At 47.5% G+C, this 26167-nt stretch overlaps 1 protein-coding gene across 1 annotated transcript in view; it reads right to left on the reverse strand.

The window, feature by feature from the left end:
* Nucleotides 1–26167, reverse strand: part of TNPO1 (transportin 1) — a 1170250-nt gene that overhangs the window by 507461 nt on the left and 636622 nt on the right. The window contains exon 10 of the mRNA XM_069224095.1: nt 25607–25775. Coding sequence (XP_069080196.1) covers nt 25607–25775 — 169 coding nt within the window. The remainder of the gene's footprint in view (nt 1–25606; nt 25776–26167) is intronic.

Here is a 26167-nt window from a genome sequence, read left to right on the forward strand (position 1 = left end):
AACCAGGGTGCTCCGGAACCTAAAACTCAGATCTCATCTGGACACGTTTCTTTGTATAAGCTTGCTGCTCAGAGCCACAGCTACCCAGGGTTGAGCTTAAGGCTTGACAAACAAAACCTACTGTTCCTAAAGGGGTTGATAAGTATGACACAATGAGGTTGCACCCAACTTCCTCACAGTCTGGCTCATGGAGGATCGTTGCTGATTTCTGCAGATGAGGTTGCATGTGTGCAAGGTGTACAGTGGCAGGTTGACTGGGTTCTTCCATACAGGTAGGAGCACATCCATCAGAGTAAGTGGTTCACCTTAGATTCTGATACCATGCAGGGGTTGGGTGAGGATGGGGTGAGAAACCGTGTCAAACGCTGATAAGAGGTCCAGAAGGATGAGGGCCACCATGTCTCCTGTTAACCACAGAGGCAATCAGAGCAGTTTCTGTGCTGTGGATGGGTCTGAAACAAGACTGAGTGGCGTTGAGAAGTTGGTGGTCATTGAGGTGTACAATGAGGGGCCTGTTGATTTTCTCTAGGACCTTGGCCAGGAATGGTAGCAGAGAGAACGGCCTGTAGTTAGCAAAAATTGAATCATCTGCATAAGTCAGCTGCGTCCCGTTGAAATTAGTGCAAAAGGCGGCGATTGCAGATGAACTGAGTGAGTGTTGCAAAGGTCCTGCGAGGGGGTGCTCGAGTTAGGGACAGCAGTTGGTGAGGTGAAATCCATCACAGTGCCAAAGATCTTTGCATTTGTTGGAGCTGACTTTGAAGTGGTTCACCACAGAAGTATGTTTGGTGGTCTGGATCATTCAGTGGTAGCATCTCAGGGCAGATATGAATGTCCTCCTGTCTTTGTCCTGGCCTATCCTCTGGTCTGTCCAGGAGACAAGTGTGGGCTTGTTGACTTCTGATTTTGCTGAAGATGGTGAGAATAATTCCAAGTGGTATCCGGTGATATGGTAGTTCCCCTTACCCTTTGGGTAATGCTCATGCTTCTGTCGTAGTTTGGACCCTTGCTCTGGGCAAGACTGCTGGTTAAAGGATGACATTACCTTTGTTTGTGGGCGACTACGCCTATCCTACAACAAGTCACAACTGTTGTCCCAACCTTATCGGCTAACTAGCAGCACCTCACCAGAAACACGATAGTAAAAGGTGATTTGTGGCAGCCTTTACGCATGGACTCAAGAATAAGACATCTCAGGGAGTGTCGTGATTAAACGGAGATTACCCCTTTCTCACAGATATATCATGTCTCATACAAACACAGCCAATGACAAAGATGCAGTAAAGTTTCAATAGTTTTTATTTAACATAACTGCAATTTGCGATAAGTTGCATGGGCTGCAATGATTAGGATAATGAATAATGCAAGAAACAGAATTGTGAAGACGAGAGTCATTATTACAAAGACCCCCGCCATCTTGCAATGCATAGGAAAGAGATACGAGATGTAATATGCCCTAATACCCTAATGTGAAAGGCCTAACCTTCTAACTAAAGGAGAGCTGGGTTTGCTAAACCTAATCTGCCAATGCCATGTCCATGAGATTAGCTCCCAACCCTTGTTACCTTGGAATGAGGTCTCTATCTCAGACTCCGCAGGGACACGAAGACTGTGTCAGCGTCAAGACGACATGCAGGATAGATACCAGCGATGGTGGCGATGCCCTCTGGTCGGAATCCCTCTGATTGTCTAAAGTGCAATGTATTTATACAGATCTACAAGGACCCCTGACGTAGGTGTGTTCCCAAACAATAGATAACAGACATGCTTGGGATGGCAACTAATATAAACAATCCCTCGAAAGTATAGGGGGGGAAAATCCCTAAGTGTGAACACCTACTGTTTGTCTTTGTTGCTTGATCTTCACGCCTTAGCGCGGTGACACTGATAATGCAAAGCATAACAAGTGGCCTAACTATAAACAAGGCTGCCATCTTAGAAGAATTAAATAATTAAATGGGCTAAGACAGAGCAAGCTAAGAAGGTTAAAAGTCACTAGGTGACGGGGGCACGAGTCTGCAAGCCAGAGGCTAAGCTAACTCCTGTTATCCCATTAAAATGAACTAGGATTCACTACACTTCCAAGGTCTTCAAGTAAGTACTTTTGAGCTGGGGCTGATGTGGTCTTCGAGATGGAAATTCAGGTCTCAGAGTAGCATGTCATTTCTAGCGTCAAAGGCAATGAGGTGCAACAAAGTTAGTGATGAAGTCGGTGAAGTTTGTGCACGATCCCAGTGGCCTGTAGATGAGAATGTTGCTTAGGGTGAAGTTAGCTGTGATGTGGAGCTTGAACAACAGTTGTTCCTTGAAGGAGAAGTATGTATACATGGAGGTGGTGCAAAAGATGGTGTTCTTGTTGATGATGGTGATTCCGGCTCCAGGCTTGTGAAGTCTGTTGTGACTGGCAATTCTGTAGCAGGGGGAATGGCTGTTGCGAGGTCAGGTTTCAATAAGAAAAGTAGATCTGGTGTAGGTGTTGCCGTGCAGCAGGTCCCATATTTCCGTAGCATGTTTGGTGTCCAAGTGGGTGTTGAGGCGCATGCATGCAATTGCAGGGTTTTGTGTAGAGTGCCAGCCAGGTTTTGGCCATGGAGGGTTACCGCAGGGTTTCCGTGATGAGGGTGGGGAAGGGAAATCAGGGTTCCTGCTGCTGGGTGCAGTCCAGGCACAGATGGTCTTGCCTATCGTGCGCCTTCGGCATGCCACTAGTGAGTCTGCTGCAGCTGCCATTATGTAGGTCACGGGATGGGGATTTGGGGGGGATGTCACTCCCTCTACATATGGCTGTTAGGAAATCCAGTGATGTACTTCCTGTTTAGGTGAATGATGGAAATGAGTACTCTATGTGGAACCAGATTTTCTGCCTCACGCAGAAGCTGAACATCCAGTTTTGTAGGAGCAAAGAAAATCTTACTTATGGGATATATGGCTATGTGTATCTGGAAAATAGGCAGCTTTAGAGGAAGACTCAAATGTTGTAAATGATCCTGCAGTGGGTATTCAATTGGAATTTTCATTACCCAAATCATAATCGATAAGGGGACTTAACCCTGTGGGTGTGCACCACAGTATCTTACAAGAGTGTTGGGGCATGACAGTAAGCACAATGAAATGGTAGCATGTTTGGAGGTCGATATGTAGGACACTGAGCAGGGTTGGCGATGGAGTCACCTTCTCCATAGATGACAATCTGTGGCAGTCTTTTAAAGAAGAGGAATTGACTGCTGTGGAAGAGGCACTTACCCAGATTGTCTTCCACAGCCTTTTCTTTTCTTCACTGGCCTTGAGGTCTTCAAGCTTTTCTCAAGGAGTGATTCCTTCTTTGTGGATATGGGTTCTCTGCCATTTTCAGGCAAAATTGAAAGACCACATGCATAAATCACATTAGTCCAATGCAGCCTTCTTCCTCTCACAACAAGGACTTTAAATAGTGAAGAACGATCAATCAAGAAAATCCCTTGCTAAATGTTGTAAATCCCATATTACAAATATCCAATAAAAGGCAAAAACAATTGAAATTATGGGGTGAAATCCTTAGGCGAGGGAGCACACTATCACCCATTATCTTGGAACCACTGCAGTGCAGAGTCCTCCCGGGTATACTTCTTCCATCAGGGATGTCTGAATGTCACCTGAGAAACCTGCCAATCTCATCTATGCATGGTGCAAGGCACCATGCTTGAACCAACTACATCCCTAATCAGTCAGTAACACCCAACCAACCCAATACTTTTCTGGGTCTTCCTGAGTTATTTTGACTGTGTTCGTAGTCTGAAGCAAAGCGATTTCTATGGCATGTATGTCAAACACTGTCAGAATGAGATTAGACAGTCTGCATCAAAGTCTGTCTGAGGGTGCAGCTTCAGTTGTGATGGTGGTCAGGTTTGACTCTGATCCGTACCTAAAGAACGAGTTACTTACCTTCGGTAACGACTTTTCTGGTGGATACATTAGCTACCTGTGGATTCCTCACCTAATGAATACTCCCATGGCGCCAGCATTCGACAGAAATCTTCTTCCTAGTCTCTGCACGTCGACGAGGACGTCACTCTAGCCTACGCGACGCCGTCTGACGTCATACAGGCAATAAGAGGTCCTCGACGACGTGCCGACGTCAGTACCAACATTTTTTACGTGCATGAGAACAACCACCCAATGCAATGAAAGAGCAAGGCAACAGCCCATAACCTTGTAAAATACACAATATTGCATGAATAGCTGTAAATTTAATATAACGAACAAATATATGCAAATATGTATGTACACAAAGATATATACATATATATATATATATATATACAGATAATATACACAAGTATCCATATATTCAACGTCTATTGCAACCTTGAAGACCAAGAGGAGCGCACTCAAGGATTACTTGGTAAGACCAGAAAGGCAACGGGGAGGCGGGTGGGACCGTGAGGAATCCACAGGTAGCTAATGTATCCACCAGAAAAGTCGTTACCGAAGGTAAGTAACTCGTTCTTCTGATGGATACAACTACCTGTGGATTCCTCACCTAATGAATAGAGTCCCAAAGCAGTACCACGCCCGGTGGCGGGTGCCTAAATGGTCAAACCAAGAAATCCTGCAGCACTGACCGTGCAAAATGGCCGTCCCTTCTGACCTCAGAGTCCAAACAGTAATGTTTCGCAAAAGTGTGAAGGGACGACCAAGTTGCGGCCTTGCAGATGTCAACCACAGGAACACCCCTGGCCAAGGCCGAAGTGGCCGACTTAGCTCTGGTGAAATGAGCTCTACTGCCCTCAGGAGGGTCCTTCTTTGCCAAAGAGTAACAGATTTTAATGCAAAGAACCACCCACCTGGAGAGTGTTCTCTTGTGGACTGCCTTTCCTCTCCTCTTGCCCACGTACCCGATGAACAGCTGATCCTCCAGCCTGAAATCCTTTGTTCTATCAATAAAGAAGCTCAACGCCCTCTTTGGGTCCAGACGGTGCAGTCTTTCTTCCTCTTTAGAAGGATGAGGCGGAGGATAGAACGTGGACAAAGTAATTGTCTGAGCCAAATGGAAGGGTGAAACAACCTTCGGGAGGAAAGCAGCCTTGGTCCTCAACACCACCTTATCCCCATAAAAAGTTGTATAAGGGGGCTTTACCGATAAGGCCTGCAACTCACTCACTCTCCTTGCAGATGTTATAGCTACCAGGAAAACTGTTTTTATAACCAAATACCTTAAGGGGAAAGAATGCATAGGCTCAAAAGGGGACCCCATAAGGAAAGTCAGGACCAAGGACAAATCCCATTGCGGCATAACGAATGGTTTTGGAGGATATTTATTTAGAAGACCTTTCAAGAATCTGATAACAATAGGGGATTTAAATAACGATGGTTGGTCTGGAAGACAAATGAAGGCTGACAAGGCCGACAAATAACCCTTAATGGTAGCCACTGCACAACCTTTCTGCGCTAGAGAGAGAGCAAAAGACAAAACGTCCGATAGATGAGCATGTAAGGGATCAATCTACCTCTCTCCACACCACGCAACAAATTTAGACCACCTATTAGCGTAGATAGATTTAGTGGAGTGTCGCCTGGCCGCTAATCTAACATCCACTACATCAGGCGGGAGAGAGAAGGAACTCAGGTTGCCCCGTTCAATCTCCAGGCATGTAGGTGCAGACTCTGGAGGTTGGGGTGTAAAACCTGCCCCTGCGACTGCGAGAGGAGGTCTGCCCTGAAAGGGAGACGGAGCGGAGGGCACACTGAGAGTTGGAGAAGGTCGGAGTACCACACCCTCCTTGGCCAATCCGGAGCTATTAAGATGACTAGCGCCCGGTCTTGGCGAATCTTCCTCAATACTCGAGGAATCAAGGGTATGGGAGGAAACGCGTAAAGCAACTGGCCGCACCAGGTTATTTGAAACGCGTCCCCTAATGCTCCCTGCATCGGATACTGGAGGCTGCAGAATAACGGACAATGCGCGTTCTCCAGAGTGGCAAACAGATCTACCCGAGGAAACCCCCACCTTTGGAAGATCAAACGGGCTTGATCTGGATGGAGACGCCACTCGTGGTCTGCCGAGAATTGGCGACTGAGACCGTCCGCACGTACATTCAAGACCCCGGCCAGATGATTTGCTACCAAGCAAATCTGATGGTCCTTTGCCCAGGACCATAGTCGAAGAGCTTCTCTGCAGAGAAGGTACGACCCTACTCCTCCCTGTTTGTTTATGTACCACATCGTGGTAGTATTGTCCGTCAGGACCTGTACCGACTGACCACGAAGGGAAGGGAGGAAGGCCTTGAGAGCCAGACGTACAGCCCGTAAATCTAACAGATTGATATGAAACATCTGCTCCTCTGGAGACCAAAGGCCTTTGATCTCCAGATCCCCCAGATGAGCTCCCCACCCTAGAGTGGAAGCATCCGTTATGACCGTGGCCACTGGTGGCGACTGCGCGAACGGCTTTCCTTGTGAAAGATTGTTGCTCGCAATCCACCACTTCAAGTCCACAGCAGCATCTCTGGAGATCTTGACAGCACCTTCTAGATCTCCTTTGTGTTGAGACCACTGCCTTCGGAGGCACCACTCAAGAGCCCTCATGTGCCAGCGAGCATGCGTGACCAACAGAATGCAGGAGGCAAACAGACCGAGCAGACGAAGGACCTTGAGGACTGGAACTACCGCTCCATTTCGAAACATTGGAACCAATTCCTGAATATCTTGAATCCGCTGAGGCGGAGGAAAGGCTCGACTCAATGTTGTATCCAGTACTGCCCCTATGAACAGGAGGCGCTGAGAGGGCTCCAGGTGAGATTTGGGCTTGTTCACCGAAAAACCCAGGTCGAACAACAACTGAGTCGTTGACTGCAGATGATGCGACACAAGCTCCGGCGACTTGGCTTTGATCAACCAGTCGTCCAAGTAAGGGAATACTGCTATCCCCTTCCTTCTGAGCTCTGCCGCAACCACTGACATCACCTTCGTGAAGACTCGAGGTGCTGAAGTAAGACCAAACGGGAGGACCGCAAACTGATAGTGCTGCGACCCTACCACAAACCGGAGATACTTCCTGTGCGACTTGAGTATCGGGATATGAAAGTAAGCATCCTGCAAGTCGACAGACACCATCCAATCTTCCTTGTTCAACGCCAAAAGCACCTGAGCTAGGGTCAGCATCTTGAACTTTTCCTGTTTGAGGAACCAATTCAAGATCCTCAGGTCCAGGATTGGTCTCAACCGACCATCCTTCTTGGGAATCAGGAAATACCTTGAGTAACAACCTCGACCCCTTTCCTGCTCTGGGACCAACTCTATCGCGCCCTTTGAAAGGAGGACTTGTACCTCCTGTTCTAGCAACAGGAGGTGTTCTTCTGAACAATAAGATGGGCGGGGTGGGATGAGGGGCGGGAACTCCCGAAAGGGAAGGGTGTAGCCTTTTCCCACAATACTGAGAACCCAAGTGTCCGTTGTAATAGTCTTCCACTTGTGGAGAAAATGCTGTAATCTTCCCCCTACAGGAGAGGAGTGAGTGGGAAATGGAGGAAGCCTAAGGCTGCTTTCCCTGCTGCACCCCTCCAGAGGACGAGGAAGAGGCAGAGTGCTGCTGAGAGGCTCCTCTGGTGCGGGCCCTCCCTCTCCCTCTAAAAGATCTATAGGGATGGGAAGAGGCAGGTTGCTGGAATCTCCCCCGAAAGGAAGAGGAGGAAGAGCCACGCCCAAATCCCCGAAACCTCCTGAAAATCCTGGAAGAGGCAGAGGAAGAAGGAGCTTGGAGTCCTAGCGATTTGGCTGTGGCCCTGCTCTCCTTAAAACGTTCCAAGGCCGAATCTGCCTTGGCGCCAAACAGCTTGTCCCCATCAAAAGGGAGATCCAATAGGGTTGACTGCACATCTGCAGAAAACCCCGAATTACGGAGCCAGGCCTGTCTCCTTGCCACCACAGTCGTGCCCATTGCTCTGGCCACCGAGTCGGTCGTATCCATCCCAGACTGAATAATCTGGGTCGCAGCAGCCTGGGCATCTGAAACAACATCCAAAAGACCCTGGGGAAGCTCCGTAAATGATGAGGAAATGTCATCCATAAGAGCATGAATATATCTCCCCAGGATACAAGTTGCATTGGTGGCCTTCAACGCCAGACTGCAGGACGAAAAGATTTTCTTGGACTGCGCATCCAGTTTCTTCGAGTCTCTGTCCCCAGGCACCGTCGGGAAAGAACCAGGCGCTGATTTGGATGAACAGGAGGCCTGCACCACCAAGCTCTCCGGTGTAGGGTGCCTAGAAAGAAAGCCAGGGTCAGTTGGTGCAGCTCGATACCTCCTGGCTACGGCTCTATGAACCGCTGGGGAAGATACTGGTCTTTTCCACACCTCTAGCACCGGATCCAGCAAAGCGTCATTAACCACTTCGCTGCCAGGCCTTTTCCCCCTCCTGTGCCAGGCCTTTTTTTGCCTATTTGGGGCAGTTCGCGCTTAGGCCCGCATAACTTTTTGTCCACATAAGCTAACCAAGCCAAATTTGCGTCCTTTTTTTCCAACATCCTAGGGATTCTGGAGGTACCCAGACTTTGTGGGTTCCCCTGAAAGAGGCCAAGAAATTGGCCAAAATACAGGGAAAATTTTGTTTTTTTCAAAAAAATTGGAAAAAGTGGCTGCAGAAGAAGGCTTGTGGTTTTTCCCCTGAAAATGGCATCAACAAAGGGTTTGCGGTGCTAAACTCAGCAGCTTCCCAGCTTTCAGGAACAGGCAGACTTGAATCCGAAAACCCAATTTTTCAACACAATTTTGGCATTTTACTGGGGCATACCCCATTTGTGCAATTTTTTGTGCTTTCAGCCTCCTTCCAGTCAGTGACAGGAATGGTCATGAAACCAATGCTGGATCCCAGAAACCTAAACATTTCTGAAAAGTAGACAAAATTCTGAATTCAGCAAGGGGTCATTTGTGTAGATCCTACAAGGGTTTCCTACAGAAAATAACAGCTGAAAAAGGAAAATATTGAAATTGAGGTGAAAAAAACATCAATTGTTCTCTACTTTTTACTCTGTAACTTTTCCCTGCAATGTCAGATTATCGAAAGCAATATACCGTTACGTCTGCTGGACTCCTCTGGTTGCGGGGATATATAGGGTTTGTAGGTTCATCAAGAACCCGAGGAACCCAGAGCCAATAAATGAGCTGCACCCTGCAGTGCGTTTTCATTCTATACCGGGTATACAGTAATTCATTTGCTGAAATATAAGGAGTAAAAAATAGCTATCAAGAAAACCTTTGCATTTCCAAAAAGGGCACAAGATAAGGTGTTGAGGAGCAGTGGTTATTTGCACATCTCTGAATTCCGGGGTGACCATAGTAGCACGTGAATTACATGGAATTTCTCAAATAGATGTCTTTTTTACACACACCCCTATATTTGGAAGGAATAAATGTAGAGAAAGACAAGGGGCAATAACACTTGTTTTGCTATTCTATGTTCCCCCAAGTCTCCCGATAAAAATGATACCTCACTTGTTTGGGTAGGCCTAGCGCCCGCGACAGGATATGCCCCAAAACACAACGTGGACACATCACAGAAAACAGAGCTGTTTTTAGCAAAGTGACTACCTGTAGATTTTGGCCTCTAGCTCAGCCGCCACCTAGGGAAACCTACCAAACCTGTGCATTTCTGAAAACTAGAGACCTAGGGGAATCCAAGGAGGGGTGATTTGTGTAGCTCGGACTAGGTTCTGTTACCCAGAATCCTTTGCAAACCTCAAAATTTGGCTAAAAAAACACATGTTCCTCACATTTCTGTGGCACAAAGTTCTGGAATCTGAGAGGAGCGACAAATTTCCTTCCACCCAGCATTCCCCCACGTCTCCCGATAAAAATGATACCTCACTTGTGTGGGTAGGCCTAGCGCCCGCGACAGGATATGCCCCAAAACACAACCTGGACACATCACAGAAAACAGAGCTGTTTTTAGCAAAGTGACTACCTGTAGATTTTGGCCTGTAGCTCAGCCGCCACCTAGGGAAACCTACCAAACCTGTGCATTTCTGAAAACTAGAGACCTAGGGGAATCCAAGGAGGGGTGACTTGTGTGGCTCGGATCAGGTTCGGTTACCCAGAATCCTTTGCAAACCTCAAAATTTGGCTAAAAAAACACATGTTCCTCACATTTCTGTGGCAGAAAGTTCTGGAATCTGAGAGGAGCCACAAATTTCCTTCCACCTAGCGTTCCCCCACATCTCCCGATACAAATGATACCTCACTTGTGTGGGTAGGCCTAGCGCCCGCGACAGGATATGCCCCAAAACACAACGTGGACATATCACAGAAAACAGAGCTGTTTTTAGCAAAGTGACTACCTGTAGATTTTGGCCTCTAGCTCAGCCGCCACCTAGGGAAACCTACCAAACCTGTGCATTTCTGAAAACTAGAGACCTAGGGGGATCCAAGGAGGGGTGACTTGCGGGGCTCGGACCAGGTTCCGTTACCCAGAATCCTTTGCAAACCTCAAAATTTGGCTAAAAAAACACATGTTCCTCACATTTCTGTGGCAGAAAGTTCTGGAATCTGAGAGGAGCCACAAATTTCCTTCCACCCAGCGTTCCCCCACGTCTCCCGATAAAAATGATACCTCACTTGTGTGGGTAGGCCTAGCGCCCGCGACAGGATATGCCCCAAAACACAACGTGGACATATCACAGAAAACAGAGCTGTTTTTAGCAAAGTGACTACCTGTAGATTTTGGCCTCTAGCTCAGCCGCCACCTAGGGAAACCTACCAAACCTATGCATTTCTGAAAACTAGAGACCTAGGGGAATCCAAGGAGGGGTGACTTGTGTGGCTCGGACCAGGTTCTGTTACCCAGAATCCTTTGCAAACCTCAAAATTTGGCTAAAAAAACACATGTTCCTCACATTTCTGTGGCAGAAAGTTCTGGAATCTGAGAGGAGCCACAAATTTCCTTCCACCCAGCGTTCCCCCACGTCTCCCGATAAAAATGATACCTCACTTGTGTGGGTAGGCCTAGCGCCCGCGACAGGATATGCCCCAAAACACAACGTGGACATATCACAGAAAACAGAGCTGTTTTTAGCAAAGTGACTACCTGTAGATTTTGGCCTCTAGCTCAGCCACCACCTAGGGAAACCTACCAAACCTGTGCATTTCTGAAAACTAGAGACCTAGGGGAATCCAAGGAGGGGTGACTTGCGGGGCTCGGACCAGGTTCTGTTACCCAGAATCCTTTGCAAACCTCAAAATGTGGCTAAAAAAAACACATGTCCCTCACATTTCTGTGGCAGAAAGTTCTGGAATCTGAGAGGAGCTACAAATTTCCTTCCACCCAGCGTTCCCCCAAGTCTCCCGATAAAAATGATACCTCACTTGCGTGGGTAGGCCTAGCGCCGGCGACAGGAAACACCCCAAAGCGCAACGTGGACACATCCTAAATTTTGGAAAAAAACAGAGGTGTTTTTTGCGAAGTGCCTACCTGTAGATTTTGGCCTCTAGCTCAGCCGGCACCTAGGGAAACCTACCAAACCTGTGCATTTCTGAAAACTAGAGACCTAGGGGAATCCAAGGAGGGGTGACTTGCGGGGCTCGGACCAGGTTCCGTTACCCAGAATCCTTTGCAAACCTCAAAATGTGGCTAAAAAAACACATGTCCCTCACATTTCTGTGGCAGAAAGTTCTGGAATCTGAGAGGAGCTACAAATTTCCTTCCACCCAGCGTTCCCCCAAGTCTCCCGATAAAAATGATACCTCACTTGTGTGGGTAGGACTAGCGCCCACGAAAGGAAAGGGCCCAAAACACAACGTGGACACATCACATTTTTTTATAAAAAGCAGTGCCTACCTGTGGATTTTGGCCTGTAGCTCAGCCGACACCTGAGGAAACCTAGCAAACCAGTGCATTTTTGAAAACTAGAAACCCAGGGGAATCCAAGATGGGGTGACTTGCGGGGCTCTGACCAGGTTATGTTACCCAGAATCCTTTGCAAACATCAAAATTTGGCCCAAAAAACACTTTTTCCTCTCATTTCGGTGACAGAAAGTTCTGGAATCTGAGAGGAGCCACAAATTTCCTTCCACCCAGCGTTCCCCTAAGTCTCTCGATAAAAATGGTACATCACTTCTGTGGGTAGGCCTAGTGCCCACAAAAGGAAATGGCCCAAAACACAACGTGGACACAACATATTTTTTCACAGAAAACAGAGGTGTTTTTTGCAAGGTGCCTACCTGTGGTGTTTGGCCTGTAGCTCAGCCGGCCCCAGGGGGGGGGGGGTGGGGGCAGACCCCCACCCTCCCCAGCCGGGAGCGACCCTTGCCTACGGGGTCGCTCCCCCTGCGTGACATTGGCGCCAAAAAACAAATCCCCGGTGCCTAGTGGTTTCTGCCCCCTTGGGGGCAGATTGACCTCAAATTGGCCAATCTGCCCCCAGGGGGGCAGAAATGGTCTAAATACAATTTGCCCCCCCAGGGGAGCGACCCTTGCCTGATGGGTCGCTCCCCATCTCTAAAAAAAGAAACAACAACAAAAAAAAACACAAAAAAGAAAATTGCCCTGGCGCCTAGAGTGTTCTGCCCCCCCCCCCCCCCCGGGGGCAGTTCGGCCTAATAATAGGCCGATCTGTCCCCCGGGGGGGCAGAAATGGCCTAAAATAAATTTGCCCCCCCAACCCCCACCCCCCGCCCCCCGGGAGCGACCCTTGCCTACAGGGTCGCTCCCCCTGCGTGACATTGGCGCCAAAAAACAAATCCCCGGTGCCTAGTGGTTTCTGCCCCCTTGGGGGCAGATTGACCTAAAATCGGCCAATCTGCCCCCAGGGGGGCAGAAATGGTCTAAATACAATTTGCCCCCTAGGGGAGCGACCCTTGCCTGATGGGTCGCTCCCCATCTCTAAAAAAAAGAAAGAACAAAAAAAAAAAAACCACAAAAAAAAAATTTGCCCTGGCGCCTAGAGGTTTCTTCCCCCCCTGGGGGCAGATCGGCCTAATAATAGGCCGATCTGCCCCCAGGGGGGGGCAGAAATGGCCTAAAATAAATTGCCCTCCCCCCCAGGGAGCGACCCTTGCCTAAGGGGTCGCTCCCTTTGCGTGAAATTCACGCAAAGAAAAAACTCCCTGGTGTCTAGTGGTTTCTACCCCCCTTGGGGGCAGATTGGCCTCATCAAAATAGGCCAATCTGCCCCCAAGGGAGGCAGAAATGGCCAAAATATAATTTTCCCCCAAGGGGAGCGACCCTTGCCTAAGGGGTCGCTCCCCACCTCAATAAAAAAAAATGAAAAAAAAAAAATGGTCCCTGGTGCCTAGAGGTTTCTGCCCCCCCTGGGGGCAGATCGGCCTAGTAAGGCCGATCTGCCCCCAGGGGGGGCAGAAAAGGCCTTTTCAAAAAAATGCCCCCCCTGGGAGCGACCCTTGCCCAAGGGGTCGCTCCCTTTGGTCAATTTCAATGAAAAAAAAAAAAATCCCTGGTGTCTAGTGGGGTTTCAAAAGCCGGATTGCAAGCAATCCGGCTTTTGAAACCCTCGGAGGGACTTCAAAGGGAAGGAAATACTTTTCCTTCCCTTTGAAGCCCCTCCGGGCCTCCCAAGTGATTGAAAAAGAAATGCTTTTGCATTTCTTTTTCAATCGCGCTGGAAGCAGAGCTTCCAGCGCGACTAGGGAGGCCCCTGTGACAAATCAGCGCGCGCTCGCGCGCTGACGTCACAGGGGGGGGGGGGGGGGGGGTTGGGGGTGGAAAGGGAAGGGATTCCCCGGTCAGCCCTGACCTAGGGGGGTGGGGGGGCGGCCCTCGGGAGGAGCGCTAGCGCTTCTCCCGAGGGAAGCATTCAGGACGTAATGGTTACGTCCATGGCGCCACACGGGCGCTGCCATGGACGTAACCATTACGTCCGTGGCGGGGAAGGGGTTAAAGGGCAATAGAGGCTCTGCCGCAGCTGAGGCCGGATGAAGCACCTCTGTCAGAAGGTTCTGTTTTGTCTCTGCCACCGGCAAAGGCAGGTCCAGAAAACTAGCTGCCTTCCGTACCACTGCGTGAAAGGAAGCAGCCTCCTCCGTGTATTCCCCTGGAGACGAAAGATCCCACTCAGGGGAAGTGTCCAGCCCACTGGCTGTATCTAGACCATGCAGTCCATCACCCGAGTCCTCTAGTTCTCCTTCTTCCAGGACTCGTTGGTACTCCTGCTCCTCTAATAAACGGAGAGCACGTCTCCTCGAATGAAGCCTCTGCTAGATACGCGGAGTCGACAATGCCTCCGCCGAAGCCGAAGATCGGCGCATATCTTCAGAAGCCACCGACGCCGCGTCCGGCGCCACAGGTAACTTCGGCGCCGATGAAAAAGCACTCGGAGCGGATGGACCCACCGGAGTCACAGGACGAAATCCCGACGTCGACGGGATGGAAATCTCCGGGGCCAATCCCTCCGAAGCCACCGGCGCCGAGCCCACGTTCCCAAAAGGGAGAAAGGGCATAAAGGGTGCCGGCCGTAGAGGCGCAGGATCACCCAATGAAAAGGCCAAAGGGCCAGCCGGAGCACCCCCTGGAGCCATCTGTTGGAAGATGGTATACATCGCATTTAGGAATGCGGTACTATCGGCTCCAGGGGTGGGAAAAGCCGGATACTGGGGTGCCTGTATCGAAGGCGACCCCGACGCCGGCCTCGACGTCTGCGACGCCGGGGACAACACCAGAGGCTGCACCACTTCAATCACCGACGCCTGTCCAGGTGAAGTCGGTGACGCCGGAGAGGGCAACGGCGTCGATGGATGCGGCGTGACCGTGGGACTGACCTCCCAAGTCCTCCGGCGCCGATCCGAAGACCTGGAACGAGTCTCCTTGCTCGAATGGCGCTGTGATTCTCTACGGCGCCGGGAGTCTCGATGACGCCGATGCCTTGGCGAAGAAGACTTCTTATGATGTTTTTCTTTCTTCGACTTCGCCATAAACAACTTTGCCTCACGTTCCTTGAGGGCCTTTGGATTCATGTGCTGGCATGAATCGCAAGTCGAGACGTCGTGGTCGGAGCTTAAACACCAAAGACAGTCGGAGTGAGGATCCGTAACTGACATCTTGCCCCCACACTCACGACAAGGCTTAAAACCCGACTTTCTCTGCGACATTATTACTGCAGCGAAGGACTACGCAGCAAAAAATACACTGTAACCACGAAAGTAACAGTTGCTCCCTCGAAGATAACCGTTTCGAATGCACGGAAAATTAGGGAACTGACGTCGGCACGTCGTCGAGGACCTCTTATTGCCTGTATGACGTCAGACGGCGTCGCGTAGGCTAGAGTGACGTCCTCGTCGACGTGCAGAGACTAGGAAGAAGATTTCCGTCGAATGCTGGCGCCATGGGAGTATTCATTAGGTGAGGAATCCACAGGTAGTTGTATCCATCAGAAAAAATAAATTTAAAAAAATCCGGTCTTCCTCAGGTGTCGTAGGGGCCAGCTTCTACTTGTTAGTTTGAGACACTGGGTTGGGCATTGATCCAGACGGTCAGGCAGACCTAGCACTGGGTTCAGGAGGTAAAGATTGTGCTGGAGACAGATCTGCTGCCGATAATCCAACTGGAGGCCTCCTTGACTGTTGAAGCCTGAAGGCGCACCAGCGGGAGCCAAAAAGGATTTTGAAAATTTGCAATACGGCTTCATTGAAAGCCTTTACCTGTTGCTGCATATAATGTGTCAAGATAGGAATAGTTCTGTTCCAATTGGCCTTCCATGAAGATGAAATTCTTCTGGCCCTTTTAGATTTTCATGTGTGCATTTCTAAACTAATGGAGAAGCTGGCAAGGTACAGACAGGCATCAGTTTAAAATAAAGCCAAATTTAAAAAAATCACAGGTCCATAATGTGCCCACTACCAGAGATATAGAGGCAGAGCCGATTAGGTTTTCTCCACTTGAAATGGCTATCACAGTTTGTCGCATATTTAGTATTCAACTGAATTTACGATTCAGTAATACAGTAAAAACCTAGGAGTTGGGTTCTACAACTGTCTGTTAAACCTGTGGATACAAAATTATTTACTTGTGTGATATCAGACCTGCATAGTATACTACACCATGGTTCCTAACCTGTGGTCCAAGGACCCCTGGGGGTCCACGAGGACTACTCCGGAGGTCAGCAACTGTTTCACAAAATTCAATATTAAAATGAATAGATTAAGATTAATAAAGTATATACAAATAAAGAAGCAAAACTGAAAATGTTTAAACCTTTTTTATATCCGATTGTGCAATAATTTTTTTATGAAAATGAGCATACCTGTTTCTATATTTTTGTGTAATTATTTTAAGGTCCAAATCATAAAAATTGATTAGACCGGGGTCCCGGCTTCCAAGAATGAATCAGGGAGGTCCCTGGATTCCTGTAACATTCTGTGGCAGCCTACAGAATTCAAAAGGTTAAGAACCACTGGTCTACTACATAGCATAACCTGGATGGTTCTCTGAACACCCGTCCTGTTAAGATCGGCATTGCCCGATCCTCCTTGTGAGTTGACATGACTGTTATTTTCACTGCTCTCCTTCTATTAAGTTTATGGTTGTGTCCTACTATGATGGTAGCAGCGCTTTTCAAACTATTTACGTTCCCTTACATGTTCAGTGCCCTCAGGCTTATTTTTATTTTAGTCCTGATGATAATCCGAGTACTGATACAAGGATCGAAACGTCTACTTTGACAACTTGACCCCACATGAATTGCTCATTAAATGTATAAGGGCTATGTTCTGTCTTTGTTGAATTGTGACTTATCAGATGTATTTATTTTTGTTACAAATTTGCTTGAGTCGGTTCTTATTGAACATGTTTTTCCACTTATATTTATTAGCAATTGAACTACACAACGAAATCTATCTTGTGCTGACTGGACTGTTCAGATGGGCATGATTATTCACCAGTATGCATATATCTTAATTAGGTGTCATTATTTCTTTAATAATTAATCTGTATAGATTGCACAAATGAGAGGCAGGAAAATCACATCAGTGCTTTCCGAGCTACAATGGCAAAAAAACAATTGATGGAAGCACCCCAAACAAGCATGGGTTTAGAAAGAATTACTGGCTACTATCAACCCAAAGGTTAGTAGGCTGAGACTGTGGGAATTTCTGATGGGGCAAAATATAACTCTAAGACAGAGTACGGTAGGAATGGGGCAATGAGTCTATTAAAGTGTTCTCTCCTGCTTTATTTTTTACTATGCCGACAAATATACAATAATAACATTTAAACCTAATTAGGACCCCAACCACTGAGCTGTCGACTGGCGCCTATCAATTTTGTGGTCTGGAGCCAAGGTATTTTTGAAAAATATTCACCTGCTCACTGAAAATATAATGTTCAATGACTTAGATGATGTACTGTATCCCAGTTGTGTGGCTCTCCAATATAGGCATTTACTGGTTTCGCTAAGCCATCTGTTTAATCATCTTGACTGGGACTTGCTGTGAGAAAACCTTAGATTATTAGGATTCCTAAAGGGACTAATTTCTATGTTCTGGCCAATTTGAAGTTAAATGTGGGGCTGCACATCTCAAGATAAGACAATTCTGCACAACGTAATCATCCTTTTTGGTGTTAGACAAAGGAGTGTACTTACTCCAAACACTTTCAAACCAATTTTAAGCCCCCTAAATCCTGCCTTATGAAATTCTAACATGTTCTACTTGATCTTGGTAATTTATGAGTCTTAGAATTGTACTACACATATGATTTGCTTCTCTGCAACCAGACAGTACTCCAATTACTGGAGTACAACCAGACAGTACTCCAATTACACCATTAATTTGATACTTTGGTCAAACTGTGCACACTTTAAACATTAAAAAATACAAGACAACTAAATAGTCTTTTTGGAAAAAGTACTTTTAGAAGATATTAGAAAGAGTATTATTATAACGACCATGGATCCAGTCTGATGACTGGATGAAATGGAGATTTCTGATTTCCAAGAAGTGTTCGGTCCACACAAGTGCCAATACTTTGCATGGGTTCAATTACTAGTATTGTGGTCATTCACTGCAACCTCTGATACCATATACCATCGTAAAGGGGCACCTATCTTTGACCCGTTTGGATACCTTCAATGAGTCCTCAATAGGTAGGAAAGAAGCTGTCAAGCTAACTGGAGTTCACATTATGCCTAGCTGGGCAGATTAGTTATCGATAGCCCTGGTGTAGTATTCAAAATGAGCAGCAGTGGCTAACTCACTAGGCCAGTGGTTCCCAACCTTTTGACTTCTGTGGACCCCCATTTTATCAATACTGGAGCCCGGGGACCCCCACTGAATCATTATTGGAACACGGGGACCCCCGAGGAGTCATTACTGATAGCTGGGACCTAATATTATTAAATGTTTTAAGCAGCCGCGGACCCCCTGAGGAGGCTTCGCGGACCCCCAGGGGTCCTCGGCCCACAGGTTGGGAACCACTGCACTAGGCTATTACATCTGCAAAGTGATCAAGGTAGCATGAGTGGTTATTCTAAGAAATATTATGATCTATGCATGAAATGGTTACATAAAATGTACTTATTGATTTTAACATTCAAAGTTTAACTATTAACCTAGTTAAATAAATCGAGGGCTAAGGTAAGTAGCTCATAGTTGGTTATGACCTATGAATATTAAAAAATAACAGTTCACCAAAGGTATTATTCGTTTTTCAAGAGCAAGACCTGTATTACACAATTAATATTAAAATGTCCAATTAAACTGAAAAAAATGAACATGGATCAGTCAATCATTTACCAGCACTAGAAGTGGTGGACGTTTGGAATGGCTTGCGCTGCAAACAATGACATGCTCGCTTTTCCAATAGAGCAACTGAATCACTTGAAAATGAGCTATACTGATGGCTGTGACTCCGGCGAATCGGAACAGACATTTTTAAAGTGAAAAGGCAAGATTCTGATATTGTATTTATTGTTCAATGTAATATTGCCTACATTGAGAGTTTATTAATTTTACTAAATTGTTTTATTATAGTAATAGTTTGAATGTTGGGATCAATAACCCATTTTTATGCATGCTTATGCAACTCTCTAAGCATAAAACAGACTACAGAATATCTTCTTTAGCAAACATATTGCATATATATCGTGTATGAATGCATGCAAAAAAGATGCTGTCTCTAATTACAGTAACTGCTCAGGCAGCCTATTAAGCAGACGCTGGGCATCCTTCGCAAATTGGACAGCAAACGAAACAAATCTGCTCTACCTACAAATCATCTTTTTGTATCCCTGGCGACAACTCATTTGTCTGAAAGTAATACATAATTCCAACATGCCAATCCTCTATGTTTGAGAAAAATGGATCCAACGTGAAAATATTTATGTAAATCTCAGAAATTTAGCAGCAACAGATGAGGGCTATAAACGTAAACTGCAGATTTTTCATGTTGCTATGTATAACTAACAAATGCTCACAACACACTTTGATGGAAAGGCAACATATTAGCTGACAGAAGGAATTAAGTATGTAGCGGCTTTATTTCTTGCAGACAGTTGGAAAATAAGGATAGATAGTTAAGGGGGGTTTAGGATCATGACATACATTCTTCAGACAGCTGAAAAGAACGAGTTACTTACCTTCGGTAACACATTTTCTAGTAGAGAGAAAAGCTGTATCTGATAGAGACTTCTAGCTGCAGATTCCTTACCTTAGAATTCCCTGGCGTCAGCTCAGAATCTGGAATTTTTCTGCTGAGCAGTACCCTGTGCGCGCCGTCAGGTGGCGTCGTTCGGATCCGCGTGCGCCGTCCGGCTCCGCGTGGCGTCATCAGCGTCATTGGAGCCGTCTGTGATGTCACGGTCTTCTATGTAGGCACCATCCAGGCGCGCATACATCAGTTCTTCTCCAGAACTTCCCACGCCAAAAGCAGCAACAATTATTTACTTTTCTTTCTTGATTGCTTGAGTGCAAAAACATGACCTTGAGAAAGGGAAAAATCATGAAACCCATAATGTATATATCTGCAGAGCAGGGAGGCCTGGGTGGGTGTAAGGAATCTGCAGCTAGATAGTCTCTACCAGATAATTTGTTACCAAAGGTAAGTAACTTGTTCATCTGATAAAGTCTTCTAGCTGCAGATTCCTTACCTTAGGATAGATACCCAAGCTATTACTCCAGGTGGTGGGTTGCAAGAATGTACTTTACATCAGGAAGTCCACTAGGACGAGTGGGCAAAACGCCCCTCCCTCCTCACCTGGCTATCCAGGCAGTAGTGTTTTGCAAACGTGTGCAAGGAAGCCCACGTTGCCGCTTGGCAGATATCAAGTACCGGCACGTCTCAAGCCAACGGAGTGGTAGCAGCTTTCCCTCTGGTAGAGTGAGCCCTCAAGCCCTCTGGAGGTTGCTTCTTAGCCAAAGCGTAGCAAATTTTTATACAGAGAACGACCCAGCACAACATGGATCGAAGCTGGACTGCCCGAGCCTTCTTTGACCAATGAACCCCACAAAGAGTTAGTTGTCCGCCCGGAACTCTTTTGTGCAGTCAAGGTAGAACAATGACGCTCTTTTTGGGTCCAGCCGACGGAGACACCTCTCTTTTTTAGAGAGGATGCAGTGGAGCAAAGAAGGTGGGCAGGGTGATATTTTGACCCAGACGGAAAGGGGTCAACACCTTGGGGAGGAAATAGGCACGAGTTCTGAGGACTGCTTTATCAGGATATATCGTGAGATATAGCGGTTTCGATGTTAAAGACTGCATCTCACTCACTCTCCTGGCAGATGTGATCACCACTAAGAAAGCTGTTTTGATAGCGAGCAGCCAGAGAGGACAGATATGTAGAGGCTCAAAAGGAGCACACATTAGAAAAGTAAGTACTAGATTAAGGTCCCACTGGGGCATAACAAAAGGCATAGGTGGAAACATATGTACAAGCCCTTTTAAGAATCTCAGTACAATGGGAGACTTAAACAAAGATCACTGATCGGGCAAGCGAAGAAAAGCCGATAAGGAAGTAAGATAGCCCTTGAGAGTCCCTAAGGAGGAACCCTGTTGGACGAGTGATAGAATAAACAAAAGGACATTAGACAGTGAAGAGGAATAGTCCTCTCTGTACAATATGATACAAAATGTTTCCAAAGACCGGCGTAAATCAACTTAGTAGAGAGATGCCTGGCTGCCAGAATGACATCACAGACTTCAGTTGGGAGGTCATAAACCATCAACTGTCACCGCTCAACCTCCAAGCATGCAGCGGGAAAGTTGACAGGTTCAGGTGAAAAACCTTCCCCTGCTGCTGTTTAGATCCTCCCAAAGAGACAACCTGTTTAGAGAACTGATGCTCATTTTAAGAAGCTCTGGATACCAGACTATTCGTGCCCAACCCAGAGCCACTAGGATTACTTGGGCCCGGTCGTTCTTGATAACTCTGGGCAGAAGCAGTATGGGCGGAAAGGCTTACAGGAGGCCTGAACTCCACTTGCGACGAAAAGCGTTGCCTAGCGATATCAGTCTTGGAAACTCCAACACGCAATACTGCCGACATTGCAACATATCTAGCCAAGGCTCTCCCCACTGCTGAAAGAGGCCCTGTGCCACCTCCAGATGGAGATACCATTTGTGATCCGCTGAGCATCGCCGGCTGAGTTCGTCCGCACTGGCGTTCAGAGAACCTGCCAGGTGTTGAACCACCAGGGTTATGCCTTGCTGTTCCAACCAAGTCCAGAGACGCAGAGCCTCTTGACAAAGGGTCCACGACCCCACACCGCCCTGCTTGTTGCAGTACCACATCGCGGTAGTGTTGTCCATGAACTCCTGCACTCTCTTCCCTTTCACAACAGGAAGAAATGCTTTTAATCTAGTCGGATCGCCCGAAGCTCCAACAAGTTGATATGGAGCCTGAGGTCCGCCAGAGACCTCTGATCTCCACCTCTCCCAGATGGCAACCCCATCCCAGAAGTGATGCATCCGTCACTACTGTGAGATCTGTTTGGGGAAGGGAGAGGAGTCTGCCTTTGACCCAATCACAGTTCATTAACCACCACTGCAGATCTTTTGCAGTTACCTCCGAGATCTGAACAAAGTCTAAGATTTCCCTGATGCTGTGCCCATTGGAACTTCAGGTTCCACTGCAGAGCCCTCATATGCCATCTGGCATGTTTGACCAATGGGATGCAGGAAGTCTTGAGCCCCAACAGCCTCAGAGTCTGTCTCACCGAAATCCAGGACAGAGGCCGAAACATCGGTATCATAACCTGAATATCCTGGACTCGCTGCTCCGGAGGATAGGTCCAATACTGCACCGTGTCCAGAACAGCTCTGATGAAAGTGAGCTTCTGAGAGGGAGTCAGGTGAGACTTCGGCACATTTATAATGAACCCCAGCGAATGCAGGATGTTCGCCGTCGTCTGGAGGTGGGTGACGAGAGCCTGGCGCGTCAGAGCCTTCAACAGCCAATCATCTAGGTAGGGGAAGACAAATCCCTGACCTGCGCAGATGAGCTGCCACCACTGCCATCACCTTTGTGAACACCCGAGGGGCGCTGTTGAGACCGAAAGGGAGCACAGTAAACTGAAAGTGCTCGTGGCCCACCTTGAACCGCAAGTAACACCTGTGAGTGGGCAGGATGGGGATATGAAAATGCGCATCCTGCAAGTCCAATGCTACCATCCAGTCTCGTTGGCCTACGGCAGACAAGACCTGGGCAAGAGTGAGCATCTTGAATTTCTCCTTTTTGAGGAAGAGACTGACGTCCCTTAAATCCAAAATAGGGCGAAGGCCCTTTTTCTTTTTGGGAATCAGAAAGTAGCGGGAATTACAACCACTGCCTACTTCTGACATAGGGACCCTTTCTATAGATCCCTTGGCCAAGAGAGCCGTAACTTCCTCATAGAGCAAAACCAAATGATCCTCCATCAGCTGTTCTTTTATCGGAGGAATAGAAGGAGGGAAAGACTGGAAGGGGAGGGAATAGCCCTTTCGTATGATCTGCAAGACCCATTCGTCCGAAGTGATGGATTGCCAGTGAGGGAGATGAAATTGAATCCTCCCTCCAACTGGACGGACATGGTCTTGGAGAACCACACTAGGAGGGCTTGGGCACAGTGGAAGGGGATTGTGTGGTGGCCGGCCTCTGGCCAGACCCTCTAGTTTTGACAGTACCACGACCACGTCCTCTCACAGGTTGTGAAGCCGGAGGACGGTGCCTAAGTGGCTGGCGTGGTACCACACCTCTTCCAAAGCCTCGAAAGGGACGGAAGACAGACTGCTGGCGAGCTGGCGTTTAGGCCTAGGGATCTGGCCATAGCTCGAGAATCCTTGAACCTCTCAAGCACGGAGTCTGCCTTCCCACCAAAAAGGCGTGAGCCATCAAAAGGCATGTCCATCAAACTCGACTGGACATCCCCTGAAAAGGGAGTAGAACGTAGCCAGGCGTGGTGACATAGGGCCACTGTTGACGCAATCGCTCTACCCAGTGAGTCAGTCGTATCCAATCCACACCTGATAGTAAACTTGGCTGCATCTCTCTCAACCTTAGCAGCCTGGGTGAGCGTGTCCCGTACGTCCAATGGGACCTGGGGCAGCACCTGTGCCACCATATCCCATAACGTATGGGAAAAATGGCCAAGTAGGCAAGAGGTGTTTACTGACCTCAACGCCAGGCTGGAGGAAGAAAACAACTTCTTTCCAAGTTGGTCCAGCCTCTTGGATTCCCTATCCGGAAGAGCAGAAGGGAAGGCACCACAGGAAGTGGAGTTTGGACCACCAAGCTCTCCGGGGTATGGTGTTGGGTGAGGAAACTAGGGTCATTTGGAGCAGGTCTATGGTGGCGGCTGACTGTCCTATTCACAGGAGCCCCTGTGCTGGGTTTGGATCATGTTTCGAGAAGGACGTCTGTAAGGGCCTCATTGAAGTACAACATCGGCTCCGATGTAGACACCCCCGGCTGAAGCACCTCTGTCAGGAGATTCGTCCTGATTGGCACCATGGGCAAGTCTAGGAATAAGACCTCAGCTGCCCTACGCACCACCATAGCATAAGAAGCTCCCTCCTCTGTATCCACATTGGGAGTCCACTGGCTTCTCCTAGACCCTCATACCAGTCCTGTTCTTGCTCCAGTTCACACTCTAAAGGGTCCTCAGACCCCTCCAGCTCCTATCCTGTACCTGGCTGTCCAAAATACGGCCCAGGCAATGATCTGGGCCTAATCGTACGACGTTCCTCCAGATCATCCGGAATGAGGATGGGGTTACCACCAGTGGGTGCCGGTGGTGCAGGAAGTATCAACATCGAACTCAGCACCGCAAGATGTCAACTGTGTGGGACCAGCGCCGGTCCGGATCTGCTATCGGATCCTGGGGTCCCCAACAGCACCGAGGCCTAAGCTGTCGACATTGAATCTGTCCCCGCAGGGCCCGAAGACTCACCTGAGGGTGCAGCCCACTCAAAAACAAGGCACATAGCCTCGTAAAATTCTTTAATTTAAGAGGGGGTCGCTCCGGTCCCCGGAAAGGGGGGGAAGACGCAGAGTCGACCCTGGCGACGGCTCCCCTGAACTGTGCTCGGAACGTCGACATTCCCTAGATGGCTCATCCGCCGACCGGCGTAGTGAAGTCGAGGTCTTCTTTTTGTGCCTCTTACCTGAGTGCCCCGATGACCTTGAATGTGAGGAAGAGGACTTGGGCCTCGGGAAGCGGTGCTGCGACCTCATCCTACTGCGGGACCGTGACCACCTCGGGGTCGCGCCGACTGAAGTCGGCTGTCGTGCTCCCAGAAGTTTGAGGGATCTCTCCCTCAAGGTCTTCGGAGCCATGGCCCGACAGTCAGAACACGATGTCGAATCGTGGTCCTTTTCGAGACACCAGAGACACACACTGTGCGGATCCGTGACCAACATGGTGCGATGACATGCACCACACGGCTTGAATCCGGTCTTTCTCGATGACATCTCAAGCAATCAAAGAAAAAAGCCTCAAAGAACGCCGAAGAAAAAGGGTCACTCTTTCCGGATCTGCGCTTAACCGGCGCGGAAGGAAAAGAACTGATGTGACGCCACGCGGAGCTGGACGATGCACGTGGATCCGAACGACACCACATGATGGCGCGCGCAGAGTACTGCTCAGCAGAAAACTTCCGGATTCGAAGCGGACGCAAGAGAATTCTAAGGTAAGGAATCTGCAGCTAGAAGTCTCTATCAGATACAGCTTTTCTACTGCACAGAAGTTCATGGTTTAATGGTAAAGAACATTTTTGCCCAGAAGGCATAACAGTTTCTTTTGCAGTGATCTAACCTGTGATTAACCGATGGCAGCTACCATATAAAAGAAATGTATTTACTTCTCAGCAGCTCCATTTACACAAACTACAGTCCCACAAACAAGTAAATGAGTTTGTCTTCATCGCTTAGCAAGAGTAAGTGGTTCTCAAATTGCATCTTAGTCTGTTCATCAAAAAACATCTCCCCTTACAATGGAGTTGTATCTGTATTGTGTGGTGTAAATTTGTTGAGGCTATCTTATTTTTACTTTAACTAAGAGTGCCTGAAGATTCTTTTTCTGAAAAAAGTCAAAATAAAATAAAAAAAAATAAAAAAGTTTAATTTGCTTGAAAAATTTAATTTACTTGTCTTCTTATTCAAGGCACATGGTTTAGAAAAGGGAGAATTTAATTTTCAAGTCTATCGCTACGCTTACTTAAATTCCAGTCTGATATTGCATCGTCATCATTAAGTTCGTCATCATCGTCGTCATCCTCCTCAATACCGTCTTCCTCATGCTGCTGTGCTACAGTTCGGGATCGATGAAAACGAGGCCTGATGTCCTGTTCACTATCAGGAACTGCTTCATCATCTTCAACGTCCCCCTATAACACACAAATATTAAACTTGAAGTAAATAAGATAAATATGTTTACAAAAAAAACATACAAAATCGAGACACTACACTTTTTTGATGGGGGAGGGGGTTATTTCTTTTTGAAAAATAAATATTCAATTTGAAAATGTAATTTTTAGGACAATCATCTAATAACATTTTTTTTTACATTTACACAAAATCTTAAAGAAAGGAAAAAATACAAAAACAAACTGTACTATAACTGCTATTAAAAACTGACATTTGTAGAATGCTAAATCTCAAGCTCACACCTAACTAATGAAATACTTTGCTAAAGTATAGAACCACTGAGCATTAAGTTAATGCTCAATGGTGGCAAAAATAAAAAGCGTAGCATTTTCTGACTCAAAGATAAATAAGC

Source organism: Pleurodeles waltl, chromosome 1_1, assembly GCF_031143425.1.
Source record: "Pleurodeles waltl isolate 20211129_DDA chromosome 1_1, aPleWal1.hap1.20221129, whole genome shotgun sequence".
NCBI classification, from domain to species: Eukaryota; Metazoa; Chordata; class Amphibia; order Caudata; family Salamandridae; genus Pleurodeles; species Pleurodeles waltl.